The following is a 12,354-nucleotide window of genomic DNA, read 5'->3' as shown; positions in this document are numbered from 1 at the left end:
AATTTTATTTTATATTATTTTTTTTTTGTGCAGAAAAATATAGGTGTATTAAAAATATATATATATATATTATTATTATTATTTTATTTTATTTTTTCCCAGTGTAGAGGATATGTGTGAGATTACTTTTGTCTTTTTCACCATTTGCTATTTATTTAATGCTATTGTTATCTATGAGAAACAATTGCAATATTAAAAGACACTTCTTTCTCATTGTTATTAAGCCTAGTAGATGAAGGCTGCTGTAAAGGCTTTTTCTTCTTTATTTCCTTTGCAGAAGTTCAGGAGGAGAGTGCAGGAGTCGACACAGGTCCTGCGGGAGCTGGAAATCTCATTACGGACCAATCACATTGGGTGAGTTTATCTGTGTGTATGCGTGTTCATTAAATACTGCTCACACTGGAGCTGTGATCACTGCTCTGAGTAACACAGACTCCAAAAGCCCTCATGTAAGATGCATTGAAGCTGAAATAATGCTCTTTTGTGTGAGGCGGTGCATGTAACAGCCAAATGCTCCTGACTGGACTTGTCATATTTCTGCATAGTGGAATTCTGCTAGAATGCCAAGTTTGCCAACCCACCAGGTTTTTGTTTTGTGAATCCCTGCTCAGCCTAATCAGAGCGGAGAAATTCTGAGATTTTGTGAGAGCTGAAAATCACACACCCAGTTGCATACTGGGATCTAGGATTGACCAGATGTGGAAAGGCTGACGGAACTCGGCGAGGTCGGGAAAATGTCACAACAGGAAAACGGGAAGATGTGATATTCCAGTACCAACCAGCACACACTCTTTCCTTGTCATCCCATAAATGAGTGTTATTATAGTTTCATTATTTCAAGGGCGGTTCAGACCAGACAAACATACTCCCAGAAACCCCCGAGCTGCTAGACAACCCGTACAGAGATTTAGCTGCCGTATGGTACTAAACTAGATTACATAAATGATCTAGTTAATCTAGATGAGATAAAGCAGTAGGCTATTATCTGCTCACAGAGGGTTCGACAAACACAAAACAACAGAATGGTAACTCAGACTCTGTCCCTAGAATATATGTGTTCCTTATTTCCCCAAACAATGTTTCTCCCATTTGTTCATTATGTTAAAGTTATATTTTAAGGGATAATGTACAGTCAGCTGATCATTAATGCAAAATAAACCCATTGAAAATTATACAGAGTGCAATATTTGACTTAAATGAAATATTCCAAGAACCATGCAATGCAAATGTATACAGACTTACCAATTTGCTTATATGAGACTAGTTCTATTTTCCATAGTTCCCTCATAATGTTCAGATAAATACATTTAGTCACATATGAGTTAAACTGCTCATTAGAAACTCAAAAGAAATAGAGACATAACTCGTTTTTCTTTCACAACTGTGAGGTTTTGAGGTGTTGGCCTACTTTTCACTGCTAAGAAAAGGTGAAAACTGGCTTTTGATCATTTCTGGGATCCTCGCAGTCTTTGTCAGTGTGATTGTGTGTGTGTGTGTGTGTGTGTGTGTGTGTGTGTGTGTGTGTGCGGTATGCTGGGATGTCTCTGTCGTGTCTTTGAAGTATCTCTCATTGCTGTTGCTCTGAGGGAGAACTCCAGCTACATGAAACCTTTGCTTTCAATCTCCGAACTGCGTTGAAGCTGTTTTTAAGCTACTGAGACACCGTTCCATGATGCATATTTCATGACGTCTGTCTCCGTATTGAAGTGCTGTTTCTGAACGCTGGGACACACTGTGAGCTCTGTCGAGTCTCCTAGATTATCTAGTCTAACTACTACATGCTTACTAGTGGTGTAATTAGTGATATACCACTATAATGTAGTAATGATAAAACATATTAAAGTAAAACAGTAATGCGTACAAACTTTTGATGGACAGTTTTTTTTTTATTCTCTTTCTCTCTCTCTGTTTAGGTGGGTGCGGGAGTTTCTGAATGAGGAGAATAAGGGTTTGGATGTGTTGGTGGAGTATCTTTCGTTTGCACAGTATGCTGTCACGTAAGTCACCCGTGATTGTACTGAACATGAACACAATGGCTCCTTTTACCCAGACTGCTGCTGTATCTTTGTTTTTTCACATAAATGTGAAAAAAGTTTGTGTTTTACAAAAACTTCAGTCATAACAGTCATTTAAAAAAAGGATTTTTAATATTATTGTTTTACCATGATTTTTAAAGTATTATTTTATTTTATGAAAGTATTAATACGTGTTTCTTAAGTGAATTAGGGTTAGGATTATCATTTTTGCAGTGCATGTAAGCAAATGTCCCATGACCGCAGATAAAGTATGTTTTAGGAGGATGTACAGAAAACAGACAATATAATATTCTTATTTTGGTAAGTCCTGAGCCCCTGCTGCTGTGCGTTTGACAGGTATGACGGAGACAGCTCTGAGAACAGCACAGAAAACTCTGTGGATAAATCTAAACCCTGGAATCGATCGATTGAAGATCTCCATGGAGCAAACAACCTCTCATCAGCTGTCACAGGCAACAGCATCTCCAGAGCCAGCAGACATTCAACCATAAGGTGTGAACGCACAAACAGATCTTTTGTTATTACAGCAGAATCATAGCAAACAAGACGCTGATAGTATCTTATAGTTCTAATCTGAACGAGATATGGTTTGTCTGACTGCAGAGAGTGTGTACAGACTCCATGCGCTTTCTGAAAGGCTCTTTTGTATAGTCATGAGACCTGTATGACTTTAAATGGCTTAGGAAACAGTGCACCATGTCAAAACACAGTCGACGTGTGTCTGTCTGTCCGTCTGGCCGCTGACTCACAAAACTGGCTTAGACGTTTATATTCTGATGAAGAATGGACAACTGACACATCACCACCATATGAATATTAATACAGGACCTTGCCTGTCTGTTATCGAGCAGCCTGATGATGGGATAGAAGTATTTACACGGAGCATGAGGGGATCTGTTTGAATGGGTTCAATATGTTAAGCCCCCTGTCACTTGAATTGGGTTAAGGTCTAACCCTCATGCAGCAGTTAAAGAGAATTCCAGATTCTAATTTTGGAATTCTGCTCAGGTGTTTCTTCTGGGCTCATATCTATTCAGCTAATATTGGAGACGTGCATCTTCAACAGTGTGTAAGACAAAACAAAGCCCCTGCAATGTGATCTGACTCCAAAGTCTCAACCTGAATAAGCAAGTTTTATAAAGAAATGAATGTAGACTCAGTATTTTTTATTTGTTTATTTTAATGGCCAAATAGTTTAGAGTTAATACAGAAAATAGTATTCATAATGAAGGTCCTCCATTCTGCATTTATGAGTAGGTGACACTCTTAAGGCCTGTTCACATAGACGATAACTACTTTTAATAATCATTAATTCTAATTCTATGAGACTATGGTTCACACCCCAGCTATAACAATCAGTGGTCATTTATCATTGAGATGTTATTATAGTGATATTATTTATATATTTTTGTTAAAAGTCTATGTAGTTCTTTTTATTAATTTTTATTTTAGTTTTAGTTATTTCATTAAGTGAAACTAAATGGAAATGTTTCATTGGAAACCTGCTAAAATAAAATTAATATTTTTTTTAATATAATTTATTTCAAGTAACAATTTTTTATGATTTTAGTTTTAGTTTTAGTTTAGTGTTAGACTATATACCTTGATGACAGTTCAAAAGTAACTTTTTTTGTGGTTTTCGTTAACTTTAACTCTTTCCCCACCATTGACGAGTTATCTCGTCTTTTAGAAGACAACGCTTCCCCGCCAAAGACGAGTTTTTACGGCTTTTCGTGTTTTCAATGTTATACACTAGGGGGCGCTATTACACATCTTCTGAACAAGTACAAAACCTCCCGAACAAAGACACATGTGTACAGGACGGAGAACCGAGCGATCTCTTATGTATACAGATGCATATGAAACATAATGCGATCATCAGCAATGGCAGCATATAAATGAAAACTGCATAATGTTACGGAGTAAAATGTTGATCCAAGAAGTGGTATATGTCTGTGCAAGCTTTGGAGGTGTTGATAGAAGCGATTTACTGGATTTATGCTTTGATAATCGTACTGAATATTACCCAGATGTAGTTTTTGATAAAAATGGGATTTTCTCACCTTTTTGCTCAAAATTATGCATTTTTATGAAACCTACCTATATTCAAGTGTTGATAAAAAAAATAATGGTTTAAGCTAGAATAAATGCTTAAAAAAACTTTTTTTGTTTAAAAGTAGAGGCTCTGATCTTTATTTTGGTGTATTGCATATTCAAATATTCATACAGCAAAATATTCTGGAGGCCATCAAATTTGAGTGAAAATCATCAAAATCGCTGGCGGTGGCTGGCAACTTTTTTTCAAAAATGCTGGCGGGGAAAGAGTTAATAACCCTGATTTCAATAACTACATAGAATAATGATATTGTTGGAATCACTGTATAACTTTTTTAAAAAACATTTTTCAGCTGATAAAAACATAGGCAGCCAATCAGAATCAGACTGAAGATATAACTGCAGTGCGGGCTTATATCAAACAGAGCTTGGTGTGGATGCCAGTGTAGTTATCATTTTATAGTTATTAATCTAATTATCTTTCTTGATGTGAACGGGCATTCATGAAAACTAAAACATTCTATTTATATGTGCTTATAATTTTCTTTGGGTGTACAATTTTATTAATTCAGTGTACCTTTAAATGAATAAAACACACTTTGGTCTGACCGTTTTGCTAGAAATCTGTCACAGGTATTTCTGTGTAATTAATGCAGTTGTCACTCTGTCTGCAGTTTCCTGTTGTGTGTTCCCATCTGCAGCACAAGGCATGTTGTTTTTGTCCTTCAGATAGAGTCTCCTCTCCCCTCCATGTCTCTCTAATGTGCTGAACTAGAGTGAGTTCAGTAGCTAGCTGTGTGCCTGCAGCCTCAGATGTAACGTACCCTCATGTAGTCTGTCAGGCTTCTCTATCGGATCATGCTGCTGTGCAGTGGATTTATGAATTAATTTAATAATTTCTCACCATAAACTTTACATCCAGTGGTGTGATTGCATAGATCAGAGGTTCTGCCCACATACAGTAGTTTTGTTTCCATGCTTTCCCTCAGCTCTTAGTAATTTGTAGGCTTAAATTGTGTGCTGTATTCAGATTTTTAAAAGAGTAATTCTCAAATTTCCCAATGCCCTCCTGAAGAGCACAGACTCATCCACAATGCCCAAAGTGCTCAGAGAAACGAGGGTATGTCTGCTGCATTTGGGGGAAGTCGTGGCCTAATGGTTAGAGAGTCGGACTCATAACCCAAAGGCTGTGGGTTCGAGTCTCGTACCGGTAGGGATTGTGGGTGGGGGGAGTGAATGTACAGCGCTCTCTTCCACCTTCAATACCACGACTGAGGTGCCCTTGAGCAAGGCACCGAACCCCCAACTGCTCCCCGGACACCGCAGCATAAATGGCTGCCCACTGCACACAGACTCATCCACAATGCCCAAAGTGCTCAGAGAAACGAGGGTATGTCTGCTGCATTTCGGGGAAGTCGTGGCCTAATGGTTAGAGAGTCGGACTCATAACCCAAAGGCTGTGGGTTCGAGTCTCGTACCGGTAGGGATTGTGGGTGGGGGGAGTGAATGTACAGCGCTCTCTTCCACCTTCAATACCACGACTGAGGTGCCCTTGAGCAAGGCACCGAACCCCCAACTGCTCCCCGGACACCGCAGCATAAATGGCTGCCCACTGCTCCGGGTGTGTGTTCCCGGTGTGTGTGTGTGCACTTTGGATGGGTAAATGCAGAGCACTAATTCCAAGTATGGGTCACCATACTTGGCCACATGTCACTTCACTTTTTATTTGGTGTTTAGGATTAGCTCAAAGTTTTGTAGATTTTTATAGAATTCTGTAGACATAAAATAAAATAGTACAGTGTTTGAGAATTGCGTTATTGAGTTGACTATTGATGTTGACTGTTTATAATATAACTTCATGGTAACACTTATATGAAGCATGTATTTATAATTCATTACAAGGGCCTTCAAAAGGCATTACAATGCATGCATTATATTAAAAAATATTTTAGAACATGTTGTACCATCACAGTTATAATACATTACAACATGCGTTATGATGGATTATACTTCCCAGACTTATAAGTTATCTTTATATTGTTTATTTAAGATCTGCGGAGTATCGTATACGTCTTATGAGTTGTTGAGTGTTTGTTCATATTTGAGTGTGACTAAAGTAAATTTCAGTGTGAGCTAGTTTAAGCTCACTAGTAGCCCGTTAACATTTCAAACAATGCATTATTTGTTGATATTAAAATAAAACATGCTCAAAGCAATGTCATATGTTACACATTCATGATAACATATGGCTGTTAAAAATACTTAAAACAGACAAAGACCACTTATAAATATAATAAACAGATTATAAAGCCTTTTGTACTGTAAGTTTACAAGAAGGCTTTGACCACTTGTAAGATGAAGTAGGATATTGTTTAGATCTTAAACAGTTCTCAAGACTTATAATACATTATAACTATGGGAAAAATCCATTATAATTTAGATGGATTTACAGTATACATGGATATAGATGGTGTTAATCATGTGTTATATAAACCATTATACTGTTAATATTATAACCACCGGGTAGGTAGGTATTATGTTTGTTACGATTATTCATAAGATATTTATATAGAAATATGTATGCAGAATAAGGGTAATGCATTATAGGAACAGTGTTACCCAAGTTAAGGTTTTATCAAAAATATCTGTCAGTTACCACAGAAAATGTAGGCTCAGCTAGGGGTGGGCGATAGGGATAGTCTCTGTCGCTGTTACACGCTCATGTGACATTGCTGTACTACATGGTCATGAAAACGTATCGTTTGCATGCATGTTTAAGCATTGCGGTTTAAAAATCAGTGATTTTAAGCCATTGAAATGCAATAGGCAGCAAAAGAGAATTCATTTCGTGCTGTTAGAGAGCCGTGCGCACATGAAGACGGTGCTCATAGAGAACTGAGCATTGAGTTATTTTGCTGCTTTATAGGCCTTGAACAGTTAAATACACACCCTTGTATGTGTCAAAATATGCCCGCCTTTGCAAGTACCCTTGTAAACACAGTAATTTAGGTCTTAAATGAAAGCGAACAGCTGAGAAAGAAAACACATCTGGGTCACACTTTATTTTAAGGTCATATTAACAAACCATTAACTAGGACTTTTGCCTCAATAAACTCCTAATTTGCTGCTCATTAATAGTTAGTAAGGTAGTTGTTAAGCCCATGTATTGGGTTGGAATATAAATGTAGAATATTTTCATGCAGAATATGTGCTTTATAAGTACTAATAAACAGCCAATATGTTAATAATATGCATGCTAATAAGCAACTAGTTAATAATGAGAATTGCTCCCTATACTAAAGTGTCGCCCACATGTAACAGTATATTGGACCCGGGCAGTTCTTAAAGTGACAGCAGTCTAAAAGTCCTGCTCTCTGCCATTCATGTTAATCAAACAACAAAATCACAAAAATCTAGACTAAATCACTTTTGTGACTTTAATAAGAAGAAATATATATTTAATTTACACAGAGTAGTATGTGCAGGGTTTTATACATTTGATTACTTAATTTATTTGTTCTATTTTTATCCTATTGCTTGTAATTCGTTTATTATGCTTATTTGATAGCTGACTGTATGCTTGTCTTCAGTGAGCCTGAGTTTTCATTCATTCAGTCAGGCTAGTGTTAGTTTTTTGTGATATTATTGACACTGGTGACAAAAAATTATGACATTTCTATGGTGTCAAAAAATTATATATCATAAAGACCCTATTTAAACCAAAAATAACTATATTGTGAGATATAGATTACTCAGTACACAGCATGTGGCGAGTGTGATAAAGTCACCCACTAAACTTGTCTTTGTACATTTATATCCAATCTTTCATCTCCTTCATCAGAATAGGGATATGATGTCAATATCTACAGAAAACTGTTTACACAGAGCAAACTCCACCTATAGAAATTACATCTGTAGCACATAATCAGAGATGCATCCACCTATACCACCAAAAAGACAATTTGGACACTTACAGTACAGTCAAGTCCTGTCATTTTATTTATATAGCACTTTATACAATACAGATTGCTTCAAAGCAGCTTTACAGTAATAATCAAAATCAAATTAAAAAAATATTTTTTAACTGTAGAGTAGCTCTACAGAAGACAATAGTGGCATTATTGAGCTCAATTTACTTTAATTATTCAGCAATCTTATTTGATAGTTAAGTACAGTTAAATCGATACAGTTCAGTGAATATTAATTGTCCTTTGAGCCCCAAATAACACATTTCGGGGCCTAAAAGCTCAAATAACATTTGTTCAGATAATAATTATAAATTCTTTAACAAAGCTTCACATTTGATATAAGTTCTAAATCCCAAATATCTCAAATACAACATTTATAATTGGATGTTCTTTACATACTGTTTTTTGTTTGTTTGTTTTCAAACTGACAGACGAGACCAAATTATTTTCTGTTCTCTTATCATAAAACACGTACCTTGGAGCATCAGCTTTTGCAACTACAGAGGACATGTTTAAGCGTGTGTGCTGGTGAAATCACCTGACAGATATGAGTCAGGAAAATTGTGTTCTGGATGAGCACAGTCATACATCCGGATATACAGTATGACAAAAACATTACACACACATACCATTCAGTGCTCTCTGCAAGAGCTTCTAGGCCCTTGTGGTGTTCTGGACAAAAGAGATTAGAAGGTGGAGTTACAGCTGAAATGTTAGCAGACAATAACTTTGTAAAGACATTCACACATTATCATTCCCACTCATGTCAGAGTTGAAAGACAAACCACATTACAGCAATAATAATGCAGCTGTGAAATTCTAGCAATCAGTGCAGGCTAGGGGTGTGTGATGTTGACAAAATATTATATCAGGATATTTTCTGGGATTTTGTTGAGAACGATGATTAGGTATTTCACTGAATGTGTTTCTGTACTGGTATATTAGCTGGTTTAAGCCTGTCATGGACATGTGACTCCCGAAACATTTCATATTCTCCACATAACTTTATTAGATTTTTGCATCTTATCTTATGTCAGATTCTTACATTTAATCAATAAATTCAATTGGAATAAGACACAACTGTTACCAATCAAATACAATCAGTATCCATTTTGTACTGCAAAAGCAGTGTTTAGATGTATTTACACTGCAATTACAATTGCATAAATAATGATACAATTTTAAAATAATATTTGAATTTTGAAATATGATGTTTTAATGAAATTATATTTTAAATATGAAACTAAAACCACCAGTAGGTGGCAGTTCACTGCATTAATGAGTGAGTCACTGAGTTATTAATTCAGCTGATTGATTCAAATGGCTGATTGATTTAGGAACGAAGCAATTGACTTTCTTTATGAATTGATCATTGAATCATTGATTCATTCAAAAATGCTAATTCATTCAGTAATGACACAGCACTGTTTGTTGACGCACAACAGCTCTGTTGCGGCTTTGTTTGGAATGATTTCTTTGGTGAAATAGAGCAAAAACTCAATATTTATTTCCTTTTTATTGAACTATTGAACAAAATAAATATCAAATTTGCAATCATGCTGATGTTCGGGAAAACCGCACACTTGCTTGCGTTTACGGCATTGCTTAACTGTGTCATTCATTATACAATATGTGAACTACGTCATATGAACTGTAGTCTGTCAGGCTACATCACACAGTGAAAGTGGATGTGCTCTTGTTAGTTTTTTTGCAAAATCGCATGGCTTCCACATGGTTAAAACATCAATCACAAAAGATGATACATATCACACACCTTTAGTGCAGACTTGAGTGTGTTAATGTTCTGTGTGTGTTTCTGAATGAGTTCAGCATTGAGTACAAACCGTTCCCTCAGGCACTGCTGCTGACATATTGCATTATGTGTTTGTGTGTGTGTATTTGTTTTCAGAAAATCACGCCCAGCTCGTCTTGTGACAGTCTTGAAAATAACTTTGTGCCTTTTGTGTTAGTTTGTGTGTGTGTGTGTGTGTGTGTAAACCTTCTCTAGTCTGTTTGTGAGCCTGTTTATCTCTCTGTTTGTCGTATGCATAATTTTATTTTGTGTGTGAGTATGTTTATATGTCTTTGTCGATTGGTGAGAGTTAGTCAAATGTGCATCTATGTTATACCTGTTTGTGTGTGTTCTTTGTGCGCATCTGTTGCTGTGCGTCTCTGTTCTCACACATAAAAGCCTTTGGCTTGGGCCCGATAGCTGGCATGCATGTCAATGACGCTGCTGTTGTATTGTGGAGGTGATATGTGTGCACAGAGCGCTTTAACTGCTGTAAGACAATGCAAATCCTCACACATCACTCACAGGAAAAGCTGCTGACAGACCTAAACACAGAACTTGTAGCATTTAAAGACACGGTTTCAATATGAGAATACTTCCTGTGGTCCTGATCCCTCTCTGCCTTGATTTAGTCTTGTGAGTCTACATCAGGATATGACTCTAGATTTGTGTTTTTGCATCATTGACACACTATTTTCCTATTTAATACTGTAAAGTTGCTTTGACACAATCTGTATTGTTAAAAGCGCTATACAAATAAAGGTGACTTGACTTGACTTTACAAGAAGATGATGCATATTTGTCATGCTTGTAATCATTTTAAACATCTTGAGAAGTAGTTCTTTGTTTAAGATAATAGTTTACCTTTTAAAAGAAAGAACTACCTATCAAAAGTTTGGGGTTAGTACGATTTTTTTGAAAGAAATTAATATTTTTATTCAGCAAGAATGCATTAAATTGACAGCAAAGACATTTATAAAGGTACGATTTCATATAAATGTTGTTCTTTTGAACTTTCAGTACTTTCAGTACCCCAAACTTTTGATTGATAGGGTATGTTATAGCTATAACATCATCCTCATGTTGCTCCACAACTTTATTTCTTCAGTGGAAAACAAAAGGAGATATTTTGCGGAATGTCCAAGCTGCTTCTTTTCTGTGCAATGAAAGTGAATGTGAACATCTGCTAAACATCTCCTGTGTTCCACAGAAGAACTAGAGTCAAATGGGTTTGGAGCACAAGGGTGACTAAATGATGACAGTATTTCCATATGTTGGATGAACTACTGATTTCATTGGTTAATAAACTCTCTCAGGTCTAACACGTTACCCAGCCGGAGGACACTGAAGAATTCCAGATTAGTATGTAAGAAAGACGACGTTCATGTGTGCATCATGTGCCTACGAGCCATCATGAACTACCAGGTAAAACACACACATCAAACCTTTGAATTTATATTAGTAAAGACACAATGCAAAATCAACAAAATGCCACTTTTTTGTGATAACTACTAAATAATCACAAAAAGCAACGTACTACTTAAAGTTATTATAAGTAAGTTAGTGTGACAAACATGCATGAATTAAAATAAATTGTGGGATGTGCTTGGTGTTAAAACGAGTTATTAAATTTTCTTTTTAGATTTGATGTAAAAGTTTTGAATTACTGTATTACTTACTGTAATACTGACATTCCTGTAGTATTAAATACTTTTTTTTTGTCTGTCGTATGACTTGTACATCCAGTGTCTAACGTAAATTTCTCCCAAATCTCTGGAAATGACTGCTGCAAAATCAGTAATTTTGATAGCAAAAAATCACTCAAAAAATTGTTAAGTCCTGGTGAGACTGGTTTTCATACTGACATTTGACATTTGCTATATCCAACTTCTAACACTCACAAAAACCTGTTGACATTATTATAATAAAATAAAAAAGATCACAAACAGTGAGGTCCAGCTGTTCAAGGTTTCAGTTCATTAGTGAAGACATGCTGGGCCTCACTTATACAGAAAACCCGTACACACACACACACACACTCTCTCTCTCACACACACAGACACACACTCTCTCACACACACACACACACACACAGGTTTACATTTGTGAAAAGTGGGGACATCCCATAGGCGTAATGGGTTTTCTACTGTACAGACCGTATATTCTATTGCCCTACACCAACCCTACCCCTAAACCTACCCCTCACAGGAGACTTTGTGCTATTTCAGATTTTCAATACACTCCATTCTGTGTGATTTATAAGCGTTTTGAAAAGTGGGGACATGGGGTAATGTCCTGAAAAGTCACCTTCTCCTTGTAATACCTATGTCATACCTTTGTCATTATACAAATTTATGTCCTCATTTGTCACAAAAACGCGTACACACACACACACACTCACACTCTCTCTCTCTCACACACACACACACACACACTGATTCATGGAAAGCTGTTTGGTCTTTATCATGTTTAATGTTCAGAGAATACATCTTGAAGATCCTGC

The 12,354-nt window shown here is 36.4% G+C and overlaps 1 protein-coding gene across 2 annotated transcripts in view; it reads left to right on the top strand.

Moving 5' to 3' along the window:
* Window positions 1-12,354, top strand: part of fmnl2a (formin-like 2a) — a 103,345-nt gene that overhangs the window by 60,985 nt on the left and 30,006 nt on the right. For both annotated transcript variants that reach the window (XM_016243394.1, XM_016243396.1), the window contains exons 4-7: window positions 278-354; window positions 1,914-1,997; window positions 2,373-2,528; window positions 11,168-11,276. In XM_016243394.1, the coding sequence (XP_016098880.1) occupies window positions 278-354; window positions 1,914-1,997; window positions 2,373-2,528; window positions 11,168-11,276 (426 nt within the window). The remainder of the gene's footprint in view (window positions 1-277; window positions 355-1,913; window positions 1,998-2,372; window positions 2,529-11,167; window positions 11,277-12,354) is intronic.

This window comes from Sinocyclocheilus grahami, unplaced genomic scaffold (assembly GCF_001515645.1).
Source record: "Sinocyclocheilus grahami isolate Dianchi unplaced genomic scaffold, SAMN03320097.WGS_v1.1 scaffold690.1, whole genome shotgun sequence".
Classification (NCBI taxonomy): domain Eukaryota; kingdom Metazoa; phylum Chordata; class Actinopteri; order Cypriniformes; family Cyprinidae; genus Sinocyclocheilus; species Sinocyclocheilus grahami.
Note: the sequence above shows the minus strand (reverse complement) of the source record. Positions and strands in the feature narration are given on the sequence as shown.